Raw genomic sequence first — 19,937 nt, forward strand, 5'->3', positions numbered from 1 at the left:
AAACCTATAGACTCCGTTTCCTGGAGCCCCAACATCACCCCTCCATGGTGACGTGGGAAACAAAGGCAGAAGGAAATGGCAGATCAAATTAAATTTCCTTCTAACCTGCAGCCCATGGACAACTACTTGAGGCCCAGAGTAAAATGTCTCTCCAGGAACTCTCTACTGTCTTGCTGCTAATGCTTTGCTAGAGGGCAAACAACCCTAGTTTGACAATAGCTAGGCCTCCAGGATCCTGGAAGTCTTCTTTAGCATAGGAAAATCTCACTGGAAACTTCCTCTGGCCTTTACCTCCCCCAACCCCTGGTATAAAACCAGTCTCCGCTCCTGCTCCCGGGGCAGCTCTTCCTGCCATGGGTCCTGTCTCAGGGCTTCAATAAGACGACCTTTTTGCGCCAAAGACAACTTCAAGAATTCTTTCTCGGCCGTTGGCTCCGGACCCCACGAGCCCCACTGTCACCCCAAAAAGACGTCATCACAGAGGAGCCATGATGTTTTTTAGTGAATATGCACAGTTTTATTACTGCAGCAAGTAATGTCACCTGGCCCTCTACAACTGCTTGGACTAAATGCCAGATGATTTCCAAAGGCCCCTCTGATGGGACTGAGGCCTTAGAGAATCATCAAGAAGGACGCTGAGCTGCAGGGTGGCCTTTTTTTTTCTTTACGAAGGCTGCTCCCAGCTCAGGAGGGATTGTGAGCAGTATGCACCACACACGTGTTAGCCCTAGCGGTGTCCGTAATAACCAGGGGGCTCTCGGGGAGTTCCGGAACTTTCTGGACTTCGGGCCCCTACCAGGGGCAGTCCTGTCCAATTGGACCGTGTCATGGCACGTTGCGGGCTAAATCCAAAAATTGCACATTTTTAATTCCCTTTAATTCCCTTTATTTTTACTTATTGATTTGTCTGAACTCAGTTGTATTGGCTAAGACTGTTAAAAAAATGCAAGCGAGTAATTTGAAGATCTGACGGGCTTTATTAAGCCACTCGTGAATGGGGCAGCGCCCCATCCAGCGAGCACAGGGGGCTCGAGTTCCAACAAAATGGAAGGTTTTTGTAGGAAGGAGGGTGGGACAAGGAAGTTATTAGCAAAAGAAAGGAAGGGTTGCTTCAGGCCGGGTCACCTTCCCTGGGTGGGTGGGGGTTGATCCCGCAGATCCCCTCCTCTTCCTGGGGTGGGGGCAATGGAGAAGGTCCAGGAGACCGGTCACCCCATCTGTGCCCACCAGAAAATTCCTGACTCCCAGGTTGAGACTACATTTCTGCGGGAGGCTGGACCCACAGTTAGGTTATGTGTAAAGTCCTGGCTCGGGGACTTGGCCAAAGTGACACCACTGGGGGGCTGTGATTTTTGACAAGACCCTAGGTGGCTTCATCTGCCGGCTTCCCCTGGAGATTGGGCAGCCTGGCATCCGTGTCCCACGAAGCAGTGTGGCCAAGGGGCTTCCGGGGTAACAGTGAATGCTATCGCCCTGCAGGGGGACTTCTGCGGGAGCCCTGGGTGTTCCCAGCCTGCTACCCCCTTCATACAAATATTGGCCTGGACTTTCCAAGGTCGTGCAGCTGGCGTCAGCAAGGACCAGCTTCCTTGACACCCCCCTCTACCCCTGGAACATTCCCTTCTCTAGTGCCTTTCGAAGGGGTCTGTTCAATGTGGGGGTCTCATTTCCACCCGCTTGGTGTTTCATCTGCTGGCCCCTGGCTTCGAACGTCCCGCTCCGCGGTGACAAAGACCAGCCAGCCTGCACCGCTCTGTCCTGCCTGGGAACAATGGGACGTGAGCCCCTGGAAACCATCCTGCGCTAACTCCTGTTCCCTCGGGGAGGCCCTGCACCTGCTGCTGTTCTCCAGCGAAGATCCAAGATCGAGTGCGTGTTAGCAAGGCTGCTGGCGTGACCCCCGCGGCATGTGGGCCCGACTGGTGTGGGGGCAGGGTTCGTCCCCCATCTTCGCGGACACAGAAGCATGCAGTTCAGACGATACCCGTGTGGATAATCTGGAACGTGTCCAGGAAGGATCCTTGGGTGCTTGAACACACAGAAAGGGGAGGGCTAAAGGGGGACCTTTTGCTGTCACCGCCCCCCACCCCGGGACCCAGCAGCCACCTTCTTTCTGTCACCTGGGGAAGAGCCCCCAGGACTCAGGCTGGGCTGCTTCCGTCCAGAGAGTTCCTGGCTTCATGTCTGTGGCCCCCTCAACCTAGGGAAGGTCAGATTGGACCGGACGGGGAGGCAGAGCTGGAAGGGACTCTGGGGCCCGCAGGTGGCATCCCCCTGCCCTGCTGGCTCCTCCCCCTCCCAGCTCAGCGACAAGGATGGGGTCCCCGAGATGGAGCTGGTACCCCCCACCCCGGGAAACCAGGAGCCAAGAGAATGGGTGTGGTGACCCCAGGGGTGCACGGGTACAGTTACACCTTCCACTGGGTGGGGTGACGATGACTCCATCAGAATCACTGAGAAATGAGACACGGCGACAAATCCGGGTGAAGACTTGCTCTCTGACTCTGCAGGCTCGTGCCGACGTGCTGCGCGGCGTAGGATCATGGCAGGGAACACCGGATTCCAGGTCTGTCTCCGGCACCCTCGGGCCACCTTGTCCCCGGTGGGTTGCTTATTACAGGAATTACTGCAAAGTGCACGCACACGGAAGGCATTCACGCTTGCCCCCTGTAATCGCTGGATTGGTTGTGCCCACGCTGAAGGATTTTCCAGACCAGCAAAATTGCTCGCTTTGTCCTATTGGGTTATTTGGGCCAGTCGTCGTTTGTGATGAGCACGTGAATGACTTTGTAAGTGAACAGGTGCTCCTGGGATGTTTGAAAGGCCCTTTAGAGGCACTTGGGTGGCTCAGTCGGTTAAGCATCCGACTTTGGCTCGGGTCATGATCTCACTGGTCATAGGTTCGAGCCCCGCGTCGGGCTCTGTGCTGACAGCTCGGAGCCTGGAGCCTGCTTCTGATTCTGTGTCTCCCCCTCTGTCTCTCTCTGCCCCTTACCTGCTTGTGCATACACACACTCTCTCTCTCTCTCAAAAACTAATAAACATTTAAAAGTACTTTTAAAAAACAAAAAAAAAAGTGCTTTGATGGGGTGTCCTTTAACTCTCAAAGAGGTGAAATACCCCTCCAGATATTTTTAAAAATTTGTTTAACATTTATTTATTTTTGAGAGACAGATCACAAGTGGGGGAGGGTCAGAGAGAGAGGGAGACACAGAATCCGAGGCAGGCTCCAGGCTCTGAGCTGTCAGCACAGAGCCCGACGCGGGGCTCGAACCCACGAACCGTGAGATCATGACCCGAGCCAAAGTCGGATGCTTAACCGACTGAGCCACCCCACCTCTCCAGATATTTAGTTGACTCTATCCTTGTGCCCCCACCATTTAATTAATTAAATGTAATTAATTAAGACATTAATTACATTTGCAGGAGGAGACTTCCGGAGTCCCACATCGGGTGGCTGAGCCCTTCCTCCGGCCTGTGGGGCCCGGCTGACCGGCTCTGAGCATGCCCTTCTCTAGCTGAGCCATCCCTTGGATCAAGCCGGTGTCGTTCCCGAGTCAGCACTCGGGACGGCAACACCAGGGGGATTGCAGGGGTGGATGGGGCAGGTTCTGAGAAGCTAGGAGCAGCACAGATTCGTTGGTGTGGCCCAGGGGGCTGACCCCAGCAGGAGGGCCCCATGGCGACCACACTCTGCTGGGGCCTCTGATGCAGGCCAGGCCACAGCAAAGTCCCAACAAGGGGCGGGGGGTGGGTCTCTGTCCTCAGTGCCTTCCTCTCTCTCTTCCAGCCTGTCCTCTCGCCAGGCTCCCACTGCCACCTGAGGAGCCCCTAGGAACCCGACGTCTATACGGTAGATGTATGTGACTCTCCAACGGGGTGAGTGAAGAAGAACACACGGTTCAGGTGACTGCCTCCTCAGAAGGACCTTTTCAGCGTACCAGAGAGTTTTTAAAAACGCAAGGTTGAACCTCTCGTGCCTCAGTTAGGTCCCGGCCTCGCGTGCACGCACAGCTGCCCTGTCACCTTGCCGTCGGGCAATCGTGCAGGAGGCTTAACTGGGCCACCTGGCAGGGATGCGGCCTGCCATCTGGGTCACATTCCTGCATCCACCCGGCGTGGGCGCAGAATTGCAGGCACCGCATTCATCAGGGTGGCCCAGGGCAGGCTCCTGGCAGGCCGGCTGGCCCACAGTAGGCGGCCAAGACCTGCCTCTGGCCCCGAGCCCTCCCCACCCCGCCTCCCTGAAGGGCGGCATGACTCAGGCTCTTCCACGGGTCCATCGCCAGGCTGGGATTTGAGGGCACATCCTGTTGACAGCTCACCCTCAGGGTGGGAGGTGGGGGGCCCGGAAGGCCCTGCTGGTGGGGGGATGGCCCCTCGGACCCTCCTTGGTGGGCATCTGCGGGACGGTGATCTGGTTACCCGGCCACTGTGGCAGGCTCTGCGACAGGAATCTGTCTTCCCCAGGAAGGGCCCGGGCCAGAGCAGAAGCTCCCTGTGAGTCCCTCGAATGAACCCTCGATGAACTTCCTTCCCCTCTGGTTTTGAAAGAGTCCGTGTCCCCTGGACTTCAGAGCACAAAAGGCAATTCATCTTCTTTGGACGTATCTGCGCCCAAGCACTCGAGAAACGGGACCCCTTCCTTTCCAGCCTCTAACGTTTTCCTCTTTTCGTAGCATGCGGAGGGAAAGAGCACAGGCTCTGGGGCGGATGCTCCCTAGGGTCAGACTCTGGCTCTGCCCCTTTCTCACTGTGTGGCCTTGGGTAAGTGACTCAGCCTCTCTGAACTCAGCTTCCTCACTCTGAAAACGGGATGAGGCCGTCCTCTGCGCGTTGCCCTGAAAACGAACTGAGCCCGTCCAGCCGAGCGCCAGCTACGGCATCTGTCCACCAGCCGCCCGGCCACACGCAGGGCATCGAAGGGACCCCCACCACGGGGTCGTGCAGCGAGGCCGGGGCCGATTCTGTGGCAGTCACTCCCGCCGGGGGGCGGCTCCCAGCCCTTCCGTGCTGTGCTGCGGGAGTTAGTGCACCTGCCAGGACCGTTGCCCTCCCCCCAGAGAAGGGGTCATGCGCCAGGATGAAGCTCGTCAGCCAGTCCTATGAATGGGGAGGAAGGAGAAGTCAAGGTCAAACAGAGAGGGAAGCCTTGTCTGGCACAGAGCCTGACTCTGGCCGTGGGCCACCTTCAATGTCTATATATTTATTTTGAGAGAGAGAGAGAGAGAGGATCCCAAGCAGGCTCCATGCTGTCAGCACAGAGCCCGGCGCAGGGCTCGAACTCGTGAACGGTGAGATCGTGACCTGAGTCAAAATCAAGAGACCCTTAACCCACTGAGGCACCTTTGACAGGGTTCACAGGTGCCCCGTAGCCACCGCGGCAAGACTGGAAGCCAGCCTGAGACACCCCAAGCCTCCGGATTGTGGAAATGACCGGGGCCCTGTGAACGTAGCCAAGGAGACGGCCAGATGTCCCCTCAGACCCCACTGCCCAGGCCCCTGGAGCCAAATCTCGAAGGCATTTTGCCGAGAGGGAATTCTGGGAATGTCTTCCGTGCAGCGCCCCTGGAGGAAACTGCACGTTTGTAATCCGGGGTCGTCTGTCCGAGTTTAAACTCAATTCGGGGTCACCCATGGCCCCGGCTGCGGCCGTCTGAGCACACGCGATGATTCAAGAGGTGATCGCAACCGTGCAAACTGAAGAAGGAACTTCTCTACCGAGTTACAGATAAACTACAACTCCCAGGACCTCCTCCTTTCCCCTTCTGCAAATTTAGTGTAATTACTTGGGATTAAGTATACGTGGGAATAAGTCTATACATCCTGATTTTTTGGGTTAAGCACTTTCAAAAATCCGTAAGGACAGGTGGCTCAATGGCAACGAACAACTTGAAATGTTAACATGTGTAACTTTGTTTACAGATAGGAAACACATATGCCACTTATTAATTTTTTAAAATGTAACACCATCGCGGAACCTCCTGGCTTGGCGGGAAAAGACGGCAAAATACTTCCCTCCTGGGATACACAGAGTCCCCCCAAATGAGGGACTGGATGGGGATCACCCAGCAGGCCATGTGTGTCTACATTTTGGAAATGTTCTTTACGTGAAAAAAAAAAAAAAAGGGGGCCAATGGAGCCTTTTCTGCCACAGCTTGTGGTCTGTCTCATGTGCAGCAGAACATTCTGCAGTAGACTTTGAAAACCCAACTTTTACTGTTGCCTCCCTGCCACCGTGGGACCACCTGGTCCGAGGGTCACAGTGATGCCTTCTAGAGAGTTCCAGGTAGGCTGCTGTCTCTGGTGGGTCCTGTAGGTTCACGTGAAGACGGTCTCCCTGGGGCGGCAGTATGAGGGCCTGGCTCGGGAAGGGTGGCGGGGACCCAAGGGCCCCGGCCCCGCCCTGGGGTCCCCCGCCCCCACCCCCGCCGCTCACAGAAGCTCCATTCAAAGCAGCCTGGCTCTTTCAGGCGGGGTTAACACCAGCTCCGGGAGCTTGCTGGAGCCCATCACATCTTGGAAGGTTTGGTGGCGAGGAGAGACCTTTCTGGGCAGAGAGCAGCGTCCCGGCTCCTTGGGCTAAAGGGATTCGGGGTGGCGGAGACGGGACTGTGCTGAGAGCGGGGGGTATCGCCAGCCGGGGTGCTGATGGCCAAGTCCTCCACGCGGGGGATGAACGGGCCCGGGCGCAGGGGGACAGTGGCTGGGAGCAGAGGCGGAAGGAGACTGGCCTGTTCCCAGGTTTCCGAGATGTTTCTGTTCCTGTCGCATGGTTTGGCCACCTGCATTTTCCCGGTCGCCCGTCCCACGTCCCACCCCTCATTTCCCCTTAATTCTCTTCTACACCGAAGTCAGTCAGCATCTACCTGTTTACATTCCCTTTGTAAAAACTTACAACCGGGTGACAAATTCCAAACCAAGGGCTGGTTGTTAGTTTACAGTTTGTTTCAAGCCTCTAAGTGAGCCAGTGGGCGAGTACGCCTGGGAGACACGGCATGGAGGAAAGAGACTGGTTCCACCAGTCACACCGGACTGGCCGTCTGGTAACCGGGGACAAGGCCACAGCCAGCCAGAACAGGGAGACGTGGAGCCCCAGGTATCGAGTTATCCCTGATATGCTGGTAAGGGGGCAGCAGTACCCGAATTATTCAATTGCACGGATCTGGCTACAGGTCAGAACATAATTCGGTGTTTCCTCCAAATAAGGAGAGATTTCTTAAAGGAGCGCTCTTTCCCCCCCAACCCCCAGGGGCCCGAGGGGGGAATGTTTAATGGCCAGGTAGCTTGCAGAAAGCTCGCAGGATCATTCTGCTTCCTCTTTCTAATATCAGACCTGCCAAGTAAGGGCTGGCTCCCCGCCCCCTGCCCCCAGCTCACCTGGGCACTCCCTGCCAGCTTCCTGTTCTGTTTCCCACAAGGGCTCCTGGACCAGCTGCCTCCCAATCCCTTCCTCTTTCTCAAAGAAAGTCAGGCCCCTGGGGTGTAAACTCCTTCATCCTTCTGCTACTCCCTGCCCACAACTTCAAACTCACCCTCGTGTCTCCTGGCCTGGAGCCTCTAAGCGAGAAATAATCTCCTGTAAGGGCCTGTTCCCTCCCGGCCACGCACTAGGCCTAGTTTAAACCCTTCTCTTGGATGCTTGGGGTCACCTTCTAGCTGGCCTGTCTGCCCCCTCTGGCTTCCTTCCGACCGGACCTCCACCATCTGCTGGCAGTGACATTTGTAAAATTCCATTTTTTTTTTTTTTTCGCTCTGTGCTTAATTAAGACAGCTTGCCGCTTCTTTTCCATGGCACAATCCACTACCCATAACTGGGGGGCTCCAGTTCCAGCTTCCGCCCACCTCCCGACTGCCTCCAACTTTCACACCCCCTTGCCCTCTCCGCCTCAGGGCCTTTGCATGCACACGCGCGTGCGCACGCACACACACACTTGTTCATATGCCCTTGTGCTGACCCCCCTGCCTCCAGCCAGGCACCTCACTCCTGTCTTTAACACCTGGTGTCCCGCACAGACCTAGCATATCATCCGTGGTTCTCTTTGCTCTACTGTTCCCAGGGCTCTTGCATAGTAAATATCAAAAATGCCACTTCCTGTGGACCAGATCTAGGCCCCAATCCCAGATCTGCCAAACTAGCCTGTCCCCTTAGCAGACTCCCCTCTGAGCCAGCTTCTAAGGCTTTACTTTCCCAGCGCAGGGGCAGGGAGGGGCTGAGGGGGAAGCAGGGAGGACCCCTCCCCTGCAACCCCAGAGCCAGAATCCCCAGTGATGTCAGCAGCCAGGCTGACCCTGGCTAGGTGAGCCACGGCTAAGCCCTTGGGTCTGGCCAACCCAGTTCAAGGTCAAATCCGCCTCCTACAGCTGCAGAAAATACCTGCGATTCACTACTTCGTGATTTAGGCCTTTCCTTCGGCCTTGGAGAATCTGGGGCTAGTGTTTTGCGGCATTTCCTACGAATGGGGGCCAAGTCTCCCAGGTGAGGGGCGCAGGGGGCATGCCGCGCGCGCGCACACACACACACACACACACACACACACACACACGACACACACGCGCACAACTCGCAACGACACACCCACACGAAGTTGGGGCATTTTTTTCTGAGACCTTCTGGGGCAGGAGCACGCAGCCCGTGAGGCCAGGCTCCAGGCCCTCCAGACTTCAGGGATTAGCCGTGGATTTCCGGGGACTTTCCGAGTCCGTTAAAGCCAGACAGTGTCTTGCCGCTGGGCAGATGGTGATCCTAGAAACCACCCTTCCACGCGCACAGGCGCGCACACACACGCGCACGGAAGCCAAGCCGGCCGGCCCCGCGGCGGCCCTGGGGTCCACCCAGCTGGAAAGCCCCGCGCACCGAGCTGTCGCGGCGCCACGCCGGGGCCGCGTCCGCGCGGGGGGAGGCCGGCCCCCGCCCCTCCCGCCCCTCCCGCCCCCGCCACGGCCCGCGACGGTCGCCGGAGGGCCGAGCGGCGCGCGCACGTGGTTGGGCGGGGCCCGACCGGGGCGCCGGGCCGCGGGGCCTTTAAGGGGCCGGGGGTGGGGCGGGACGCGGGGCGTTGGGGGGGACGCGGTCGGGACGGCCCGGGCGCAGGGGCGGTCCCGGCCCCGCAGGCCCCGCCCCGGCCCGAGCCTCCTCCGGCCACTGCTGGGCCGCGGGCGGGACGCCCGGGGCGGCGCGCGGAGGAGGAAGCTCGCCGGCCGCGGCCCGGGACCTGCCCAGACGCGCCGGTCGGGAACGCCGGGCGCCGCGTCCCCATTTCCCAGGTGTGCGGGGCCGGGGCGCAGTCCCGGGCCGCGGCCGCACATCGCCTCCTGCTCGCCCCGCGCGGCCGCCCGGCCTCCGGGCCCGCGCCGCCAGCCGCGCACCCCCGGCCCCGCCGCGCCCCCCTCCACGCCCCCCGCGAGCCCCGCCGGCCGCGCGCTCATGTCCTAGGCTCGCCGCCCGCGGGCCCTGCACCCCGGCCGGGGGGAGCTGCCCTGGGAAGTTGGGGCCAGGCGCGCCGGGTATGCGCCATCACCATGTCCCGCCTGGGCTGGTGGCTCGGTGAGGTCCAGTGGCTGCTCTTGGTGTCGCTCTTCGTCGTGGCCCTGGGCACGGTGGGCCTGTACCTGGCGCAGTGGGCGCTGGCCAGGGCGCGACCCCGGCCCCCGAGGCGGGCTGCCGAGCCTGGCGAGGGCCGGCGCCCCGAGTCGGACGCGCTGCTCGCCTGGATCCTGACGCTGAACAGCTGGAGGAACCAGTGGCAGGCCGCCTGGGTGACCGCCCTGAATGATGAGGCCGAACGGAAAGGGGTGAGTTGTCTGCGAGGGCGGCTCGTGGCCGCGGGGCTGGTGGCCGGGTGCGGGCGGTCGCGGCAGCGCTCTGCCCTGGAGCCTCGCCACAGCCCCGGCCTGATGCAAGTGACCCCCCCCCCCCCGCCCCCCGCGGCAGAGCGCTCTTGAAAGTTAGGAGACAGACCGGAGAGCGAAGGACCCGTGATGGGGGACCAAGACAAAGCGGCTGGATCTTGCCCCCCACACGTCACGTGTGCCAGACCCCGGGGGCCCCGGGAGGGACTTGTGGGAGGCGCCCACTGCCCTCCTGGCTCCCCTGCCCCTTCTGGAGTCCCAGGTGGATTCTGGTGCCAGCGGGACACTTACTGCTTGTGCACCTGATGGATGAGTAACCGTGACCCCAATATGATCCCTTGTATAGAAATGCGTTTTTCCCCAAGAATGTATTTCCCAAAGGCCTGCGTTCCTTGACCCATGGAGGTGGTGGCCGTTTGCTGAGTGCCAGCCACTCGCGGGACATTGTTCGGGGGGCTTTCAGTACCTCGATCTTCTCTTTGGATCCTCAGGGCACCTGGCACAGAGGCGTTGTCAACATTGTACAGGTGGGGAAACTGAGGCCTAGACAGGCTCGGCGACCCGCCCAAGGTCACACGGCCTGTGGGTGGCCGAGCTGGGATTGGGAGCCAGCTGCCTCCGCCCTCAAAGCTCAGGGACTTATCACGTAACTGCTCCTGCGTTCTCCTGCGGTGTGTTTCTTCCGTGGCTGATGATGTGGTGACTTACTTTTACGCTTGAGACATCTTGATGACAAACCCCCGGCGTCCACTCTTTCTAGGCGTTCCACAGAGGGATCGAGGCCTGGTGTGTCTGGGGAGGTACCCCCCAGTCTTTGCTCATCACCCTTGGCTGTCATCCTCCTTCACCTGCCTGTGCGGCTCAGGGGAGAAGCCTGTGGCCATTCGCTTTAAGGAGACTGAACGCTTCGTGTGTGGATGCCTCACCCTCCAGAATAGTCCCTAGGGGCCCCTCTGGCTGGTCTTTCCCCCTGGCCTTGACGTGCCCAGCCAGAGATTTAAAAAACGAAGAGTCTTTGAGTGTTAATGAATATAAATTCATCAACTCAAAAGACTGTGTTCTGAGCTATTGAAAAAATAAACTGTACCTTTTAGATGAAAAAAAACCAAAACAGCTCAAGGTCAGCTGACTGCCATCTGTCTTGATGCCTAGAATCTGTGCCCCAGCTGCCCAGAGCTGGACATCTCCTACTCAGGGACACCCCCTCACCTCTCCCCGTCTCTCGCTCTCTCTCTTAAGTTATCTCCACACCCAGGCTTGAACTCACAACCCTGAGATCGAGAGTCACGAGCTTTCCTGATTGAGCCAGCCAGAGACTCTGGAACCACCCCACCTCTTGTGGGGGACTTAAAGCCATGTGACCTCACGCATGTGCGCAAACACGGATTCGTTTCCCCAAGAGGCCGCTGTCTTTGACCCCCGCGGGTGACCTGGCGTCGTGGGCCTGGGTTCCGTGGCTGCGCATACTTTGGGCTGGTGGTGTGAACAGGTGGGAGCCCCTTCCCAGGTCTCTGTCAAATTCGAGCAAGCCTGGGCCGCGTGATCTGCGGCGCCCCTCACGTCTAACCGTGGGACTCCCGACAGCTTCCGGTGCAGAGGCATGACCCTGCGTCCTGCGGATGTGGGATGGCCCTGCTTCAGTCGTGTCTCTTCATGTCCTGACGTTTCTCGATTGGCCTAAAAAAAATAGGGTTGCCTTAGATGGGATGCTTCCGGATTACCCACGTGCCTGGAGTGTTGAGGAAGAAAGGAGGAACGCTCTGGTCTGGGATTGGTCTTTGGTCGGCCAGGTAAAGCCGAGAACACCGAAGAAATAGCTGAAGGTGTTGCCCGGGTCACCCGCATTGTTTGTGTGGGAGCGGGCCGCGCTCTGTGTTCGGGGACAGAGATTTGGCCTGTGTGTTCTCTGTTCTGTACCTGCTGGTGGCCACACCTGCAGGGTCTTAGACGTCAGTGTTTCCCCGGCGCCTGCCCGGAAGAGGCAGTAATGCACCGGGGTCAAGCTGGAAACGGGCAGATCTGCTCTGATGGCTTTGCGAGGACGCGGGTTCGTTGCCATTGTGGCGTCACGTGCGGATTGGCTGTGGGTGCCTGGTGTTTCTCCGCCCGCCCTGATGCCTGGAAGCGTTGCTTGATCTGATCTCAGATGGCACGTTTTGCAGACAGGATCTGGGTAAGTGAGTCATCGTACCCTGCCCTGTCCGGGCCCACCGCTGTCCCCGCGCTGACTGGGGGCCTGGGTAGGGCAGGTGTTGGTGTGGCGTGAGTGGTTGTCCCGACCCTGGTGGCCGGCCAGCCCCGCGGGAGTTTCCCTTGTCGTCCTCCTCCGGCTCTGTTCCCGCTAATCCCCGATTAGGGTTGACACCCGGAGCCTGCTCTCCGCCCCAGAGCAGCAGCTTAGGGGCGCCCTCCTGCCCCTGCCCTGGCCTGGGACGCCCCTTCTCAGCCCGTCACCGGGGGGTTGAGGACACACCGGCTGGCATCTTCCGTGCAGGTGGAATTGTCTGTCACCGGAGACAGTGGCCCTTCCCCACGTAAGCTCTCTGCTCCAGCTCTGAATTTTAACTCTGGAGGGAACCCTAAACTCTGTAGCAGAGCCCCTTCCGTGTGCTGGAGAGGCCGGGCTCGCCTAGCCCCCGGGCGGGTGTCCCTGTGGTGTGCCCGTGGCTGGAGTCACGCTCGCCGTGCACGGCAGGTTTCCCTTTGAGACCCATACGTTCCTGTGATTGAGGCACAGCCGGAAAGGGTGAGAGGACGCGATTGTTTGACCTAGCGTCCTAACAATGGGCATGTCTGGTGTCCGAGGACGATCAGTGACTGGCCTCTCCTTTGACCCCGGATGACCAGTGACTGTGGCAGTGCAGGCCGCTCGTGTCAGACGGGCCCCTGGGATTCCGGCTCTCGCTCCAGAGGCATTTGTAAATTAGACGGGATGGTGACTCGGGGAGCCACGAGAGGAAAGCCTCGCCACTGGGCCAGCTGGTGGGGTGGTGCCGGGGGTTTGGGGAGCGCAGACGGGTTGCCCCTCCCCCGCCCCACAGTTCAGACCCGGTAGGTTGGCCAAACGCAGGCAGCATATACTGTGGTTGTCCCCAGCTCCCCAGGTAGCTTCTCACCAGTGAGGGGCCTGCAGAGACACCCCTGTCCCTCAGCCGGCCACCAGGCAATCAGGGTCCCCCCCACCCAGCCACACGTCCCCCCTGGTGCTGCAAACACGGGATTCCCATCCAGCTGGTGGCGGTTGAGTCGCGGAGAACAGAAAGCCGCCAGAGCTGGCTCAGTCGCCGGCCTGGGAACTAATACCCCAGCATCCCAAGGCAACAGCTGGTGCTCCCCCTCCAGCCCCCCTGCACTTACCTGAATGTTTACAAAGCGGTTTGTGGTGAGCGTCAGCGGCCCCGCTGGTGCTGTGTGTCCCCAGCACCCAGCCAGGAGGCCCTGGAAGCCAGGGTGCTGGTGGACGGGCAGCCGGGGCAGGGTGTCCCTCTCAGGGCGGACGCTGCCGGGCCACACGGGGGGAGGGTGGGGGGTTGGGGGTGGGCCCAGAGGGAGGGCTGTGTTCCGTGGCTGGTGCTTCTGGACTTGGATGGAAGGGGGCTGCCCAGCTTGGCTGAGGCCCTGAGTTAGGAGGGTCACCAAAGCTATTTGTCTCTTGAGTCATTTGCCTGGGGATTTTTTCGGAGGAATGTTCTCAATGCAGAGGACCAGCACTGCGGGACAATTTGTGGTCTTTGTAAAAAAAAAAAAAAAAAAAAAGACGCCGTGTGAACTTGAACCATGTTATTAATAGCTCTGACTTGTGTATGAGCCTTGACATTTGAAAAAGTAAACAAAGCGACAAGACTTCACAGTTTTTCGCCGCGAGATTTGAGCAGCGCTCACAAAAAATCCAAACTTCGTGACCGGCGCGCGCGGCCACAATATAGGAGGTCAGTCGGTAAGAAGGTGAAGGTGACTTTGGGTCAGGGCCGTGGATCTGTCCCGCCCTGTTTGAGCTTTCTGTTGCTCAAACATTCAGGGTTCTGTCCTTGTGGGGCCTTCCCATGGGCCATTCCTTTTGTCCGGAACATTTCATTAACCTTCCAGGTCTCAGCGCAGAGGCCCCCGGGCCTCCCGTTCCGTGAGGATGCTGCCCCAGCCCCAGCCCAGCCACCTGCCCTGCTCCCTGCACCTCGTGGTCACTTGTGCCCTGGTCCGCTCCCGGGATGGTGAGCCCGGCCAGACCCCTGACCCTCCGGGCACGGCCGCCTCTGCACCCAGCACAAGGCTGGCCTGGAGCAGGTGGCAGTCGGGGGGTGAATGTCAGGCCCTGGTAGGAACCTGTCCCTGGAGGAGGAGGAACCGGGGAGGGGGGGGGGGCATGTGCATCACCCCGTCTGGACACAGGCCTTCCCTCCCTGGGAGCCGGCCAAGCCTGGGCAAAACAAGCTGTTTAATGTGCTTTGTTTTTCACTTCTAAAGAATCAACAGTAAAGGAGGCTCACTGATGACTTTGCAAATTGTCAATCCGCAGCCCGGGAGTAGGCTCCAGTTCCGGCTGTGCTTTGCGCTCACCCGTTCTCCTAAAGAGACAGGAATTCGGGGGAAGGAAGAGTGGGTGTCGTGCGTACGTCAACTAGAACGCGGCCAAAGCTAACTTCCATTCCCACCGGCCCGGCCGTGGGTTGCTGAGGAGGGAGGGGACTTGTCGAACAGCTTGGAACAGCAGTGTGTGCCCTGTTGAGGCCAGAAGGCAGCTCTGGGGCTGTGTGACCTTGGGCAAGCCTGACCTCTCTGTGCTTCCTCGGTAGAAGAGGACAGTTTGGGGTTCAACCTGGAAAACAGTCCACCACGGGTGAGATGGGCCCCGCGTGGGGCAGGTAGGAAGAAGGGTCAGTAAAGGTGGGCAGTTTCCTTGTAAAGCCTTTAAAAACAAAACAAAACAACTTTTTACTGCTTTTAGATAAAGTTACAAAAATAACAGAGTTCCATACATTCCCTCTCCCGGCCTTACGTAACCAGAACATAGCATCCGAACCAAGAAATTAACATCGGCACGATGTTACCAGAATTCCTAGTGCCCTGATACAAGCAGTGTGACATAGGAGGAATTGACATCCGCACAAAGCCTTTAGCTGAAGACCTTCCTCGAATTTCACCCAGTCTGCCAGTACCCTTTCATCGTTCCGGGGTCCCACGCAGGTCCCACGGCGGGCACTGAACCGCGGTCTCGCCCAGGCTCCCCGAGTCTATAATCGTTCCCCAGGCTTTCATCGTCTTGCATGACCTTGAGGACTCTGAAGAGGATGGATTGTCGTGTTGCCCCGTGCCCCTCGGCTTGGTGTTTTTACAGGATTGGGCTGTGAAACCACAGGAGTCATGTGCCCCTGTTAGTGTCCTGTATCGTGGGCTTTGTGATGTCAGAGTACTTACTGCTGGGACGTTGGCCTTGGTCCCGTGGTTAGGATGGTTTCTGTCGGGTTTTCTGCTTTATACCTTGTCTCCTGTCCTGTCCTCGCCTTTGTGGTGAACAGATACTTCGGGGAGCTGCTTTGAGACGATGTAAATCTGGCACTTGTCAAACTTCAACTCACTGATTTTGGCACCCAGGGTGTACCTGGTCTGCAACGTTTGCTTCCGTACAGTTTGTGGATGATGGTTCTCCGTTTCCTTCTCTCCTGCGTTTGTTCATTGCAATTCTACTGCGAGAAAGAGCTACCCGTCTCCTCCTTGTCCGTATCCACTCGATGATCGGCACTCGTGCGGGCTCGTGGATATTTCTTGGTAGCCTCTTGTGCTCTTCCATCCAGATACCAAGCATGTATTGCTTTGGCACTTCCTTTCTTCGTGACTCCACAAGACGTTTGTTCTAGACTCCTCTCCAGCTTTTTATTTTCCCCTCTTCCGGCCCTGGGTTCAGCCACTTCTGCCAGCAGTGCTGATGCCTTTCCTTGGGGAGGTGTTTAGAAACCAAGATCTGGGCATCGTGTGTGCTCATTCCTGCTGGGGTCTCATTCCTTCCAGACCCTTTCAGTGCACGCAGCTCGGCAATAAGTGTGTGTTTGCACATGTCGGCCATTCTGGACCTTTCTGTCCGCCTCTGAGAGAGCATGACTTCACACTGATGGCTCGGATTGCAGCCCAACAGCGCAGAGTTCAGCCTCCTTCTTTCCTTAATTGTACCCTCCGTCTCCAAGACTGAGGCATCTGGCCCTTCCTGTGTGTAACATATTTACTTACTGGGTCAGTTCTAGGACTCGCACAAAGTCGTTTCAGCATTGCTAAGGTTAGCACCCACGAGAAACACACCTACAGACGAGGTTATGCCTGCTGCAGTCAGGCTGTTGTCATCCAAAGTTTCTTAGGTGAGATGTGTGTCTTCCCACCCCTTTGGGGGTGGGGGTTATGGCGTTCATTTGTAATAGGGGTAGGTTTGTTCGTTGGTGTTGGTGTTCCATCTGGGATTTCTCCCACATCCTGACTTTTTTTAGAGTTCATTTATTTTTTTTTAAATTTTTTTAATGTTTATTTATTTTTGAGAGAGAGACAGAGGGCGAGCAAGGGAGGGGCAGAGAGAGAGGGAGACACAGAATCCGAAGCAGGCTCCAGGCTCCGAGCTGTCAGCACAGAGCCCGACGCGGGGCTTGAACTCACGAGCTGTGAGATCGTGACCTGAGCCGAAATCAGCTGCCCAACCGACTGAGCCACCCAGGTGCCCCAAGAGTTCATTTATTTAAGAGAGAGAGAGAGAGCAGGGGAGGGGTGGTGGGGGGGGGAGAGAGAGAAAATCCCAAGCAGGCTTCCCACCATCAGCGCAGAGCCCGACTCGGAGCTGTGAGATCGTGATCTGAGCCAAAAGCAAGAGTCAGATGCTTAACCAACTAAACCACCCAGACACCCCCCGCTCCTGATTTTTAAAATTCATTTTTTACCCAGTGATTTGGAATGCCACGTTCGACGTATATGACGTGTGTCCGCGCATTTGGGTGTGTTCTGGACGGGCTGTTCTAGTCCCCTGGACCGTCTGCGTGTTCGTGCACCTGCACCACACAGTTTGAATTGCGGAGGTTCTGTAACGTGTGTTCATGCTGGGTGGCCCTCCTCCTGGTGTTCCTTCCTCAGCGTGCTCCTGCCGATGCCTGTGTGTTGCTTCTCCGTGTGGGCGTGAAGTCTTGCCCTGTAGACTCTGCAATGGGCAGGGTGTGAACGATTCCGCGTGCTCGCCGGGCTTCCGGAACCCGAGCCTCAGGCAGCGTGGGAGCGGAAAGGAATCCCCGGGTCCTTATTTGAACACAAATACCGTACTTCCTTTGCGAGACCGCCGCTCGACATTGAATCTCCCAGCGGAACCTTTTCAGGGTTTTAGTCCCAAAGGTGCCGGAGGTGGGAGAGGACAACCTGCATCCACTGATCTGGGGGCAGCAGGTGATGATGCTGAATCTCTATCGATCAGCTCCCTGAGCCAGCGGTTCCGTGCGCTCAGCGAGCTCGCGGCGGGCACCTGCCGCTGGCCAGCAGGGCACACACGGGGCACAACCTCCGGCCACGGGGAGTGTCTGCAGAGGGGCCCGGGCCGTGACTACATCTCTCTCGAGAAGTAGACTGGATTCTCCCCTGATGACCTTTAGGGGGTGAGGTAGATGTCACTAAAAGCAGGGCAAGGTTAGAAGCATGTTAACGAGAACGTTCTGTGTCTTTCAGTGTCATTCTTGGTCCTTGGGAATTGTTAAGAAGCAGCCCCAGGAGAACTCCATCACTTGCTCGTTGGTACTGTGCTTGCCAGGAGAGCTTTGGTGCATTTTGGCTCAGGTCATGATCTCATGGTTCGTGGGTTTGAGCCCCACACTCTGACAGCATGGAACCTGCTTGGGTTTCTCTGTCTCTCGCTCTCTCTCTCTCTCTCTCATTCCCTCTGTCTGTCCCCCCACTCAAAATAAATAAATAAACTTAAAAACATAAGAAACTTAAAAGGCCAAGACTTGGTTGACTATCCCTGCCCTGATTTATTATTTTATAAAACATCAGTGTTACTGCCTTGTGGACATATTAATTTAATTGCCTATGTCTCATTTGGAGATTAAAAAAATTTTTTTAGGTTTATTTATTTTGAGAGAGAGCGTGAGCTTGGGCTGGGAAGGGGGGGCGGGTAGAGAGACGGGGAGAGAAAGAATCCTAAGCAGGCTCCGTGTTATCAGCACAGAGCCGGATGTGGGGCTGGAACTCCCGAACTGTGAGATCATGACCGGAGCTGAAATCAGGAGTCGGATGCTTAGCCCACCGAGCTACCCAGGCACCCCTCATTTGGAGATTTTTAATTGCAAAAACCAAAATGGACCTAGGCTGATAAGCCGCAGAAGGGTTTACTCACGGGGTGCGGTAAGGTGCACAGAGCTGAGGGCAGAGTTGAACCAGGAGACCTTGGGGGGCAGGAGCCCGGCGGCTCCAAAGCTCTGGGCAGCAGGGGCTCAGGAATCTGCTCCTTGGGCACAGCAGCCAGGCTGGTTCATTCTGAGCCAAGGGGTCTCAAGTTCCAGCGAGAGGCGGCCGGGCCCTGGGAGAGGGGAGGGGGCCGCACCTGAAGTCACAATGCGGGCAACCACGTGGACGGGGAGAGGCGGTCCTCTAAGACCAGAGAGAAGTCTGGCCTTTGCCAGGAGAAGAGGACGGAGCCCTTGAACTTGCCGTGCTTGGCCAGATACGGTGCTGGACCTGCGGGGTCGCCCTAAGCACGCTGCCCCGGGAGCCGGGCTTCTCTCCTGCCCGTGTAAACACGGGTGTTCAGGGTTCCCTTTGCTGTCGTTAGGGCCACCTCCCTGGGTTGTTTGCCATCCTGCTCTGGGAACCAAAGCCCGGCCCGGGCACACCGCATCGTGAGCAGGTTCTCGGGGGCGTGTGCTCTCCGTGACCCCTGCTGCTGTTTAGAAGCACACATTGGAGTGACAGGAGTCAGATGACGTTCCCAGATTTGCAGAGCTTTCTCGCCAGTATGCCGGTTTTAAGGAGGGCCTCACCGTGCTTCTCCCTCTGTTCCAGGGCCCGCTGCTCCTGTCCTTTGAGGAGGACCCGCTGTGGCAGCCCCTGGGGCTGGAGGTGCACCGGGTCTCCAGTGTGGCCAGGTCAGCCCAGGAGAAGGTGAGCTGGGGCGTGGGCGCCTGCCGTGGACCCTTACCTGCCGAGGGAGCAAATGTAAAGCCTAGGTGGCGGGGGTCGGGGGGAGGTTATTGGGTCTTAGGATTATTGAAAACGTGGGCACCTTAAAAACCTAAAAAAAAAATTCTGGTCTATCCTGTGATGAACGGATACGTAAGCTATGGTCGATCAGCACAACGGGATGTGCTTTGGCCTTAAAAAAGGAGAGGCGGACGCATGCCGCATGCCCGGGCCTTGAACACACGGTGTCTGTGTCGCGTGTCCCGGATGGATCCATCCAGGGAGACGGGACGTGGACTCAGGGTCTCCGGGCACGGGGTGGGGGGCAACGGATTCTGCCTGCCCGCGGGCGCAGAGTGTCTTTATGGGGTGACGGGCAAGTTAAACGACCTGTGAATTACATCTCAACAAAATGCATATATTTTTGCCTGTGCGTATATACAGGTGGCATAGATTTGAGCCATTTCGATGCTACGGAGAGTTCATCTTCCAGCCCGTGATCGTTCACAGGTTAAAATGACTTATTAGACGGGTCGAATGCTGTGAATGGTGAAAACAGAAATTTTGTTTTTTAATGGCAAGTATCTGCAAAAAGTCCTCAGACGCTTCCTCTTACATACAAGGGTTACCCCCCCGTGTCTGTCTACCTTTCCCTGCCAAGTTGCACACGCGCCATTTAGCAGACAGTGGGGGGCAGCTGCGTGAGCCCAGGTGGCTGGAGAAGGAGAGCATCGCCGGACCCTGAGCCCTGCCCCTTGGATTCTGCTCCCCGTCCCCGCTGTAGAGTATTGTTTGCCGCTCGGGTTCCATTTCTGTTGGTTTGTTGGTTGGTTTGTTTAGAGACAGAGAGAGCAAGCGGGGGAGGGGGAGAGAGAGAAAATCCCAAGCAGGCTGTCAGCGCAGAGCCCGACGCGGGGCTCGAACCCACAAACTGTGAGACCGTGACCTGAGCCGAA

At 57.8% G+C, this 19,937-nt stretch overlaps 1 protein-coding gene and 1 long non-coding RNA gene across 3 annotated transcripts in view; one reads left to right on the forward strand and one right to left on the reverse strand.

The window, feature by feature from the left end:
* Positions 1-954: 954 nt before the first annotated feature.
* LOC109256906 (uncharacterized) lies at positions 955-2,695 on the reverse strand. The gene is made up of 2 exons (XR_002075825.2): positions 1,836-2,695; positions 955-1,762 (listed from the first exon to the last, which is right to left on the reverse strand). It is a non-coding gene; the product is annotated as an uncharacterized LOC109256906 (long non-coding RNA).
* A 6,355-nt stretch (positions 2,696-9,050) lies between these two features.
* Positions 9,051-19,937, forward strand: part of C2CD2 (C2 calcium dependent domain containing 2) — a 48,431-nt gene continuing 37,544 nt past the window's right edge. The window contains exons 1-3 of one of the 2 annotated variants that reach the window (XM_019432647.2): positions 9,051-9,795; positions 17,533-17,640; positions 18,865-18,963. In XM_019432647.2, the coding sequence (XP_019288192.2) occupies positions 9,523-9,795; positions 17,533-17,640; positions 18,865-18,963 (480 nt within the window). In that variant the 5' untranslated portion in view covers positions 9,051-9,522. Of the gene's footprint in view, positions 9,796-11,983; positions 12,026-17,532; positions 17,641-18,864; positions 18,964-19,937 lie in introns of those variants that run through there. The other variant, XM_053903051.1, reaches the window with a different exon arrangement.

The sequence above is a fragment of the Panthera pardus genome, unplaced genomic scaffold (genome assembly GCF_024362965.1).
Source record: "Panthera pardus isolate Hobbes unplaced genomic scaffold, ASM2436296v1 HiC_scaffold_16, whole genome shotgun sequence".
In the NCBI taxonomy this organism is placed as follows: domain Eukaryota; kingdom Metazoa; phylum Chordata; class Mammalia; order Carnivora; family Felidae; genus Panthera; species Panthera pardus.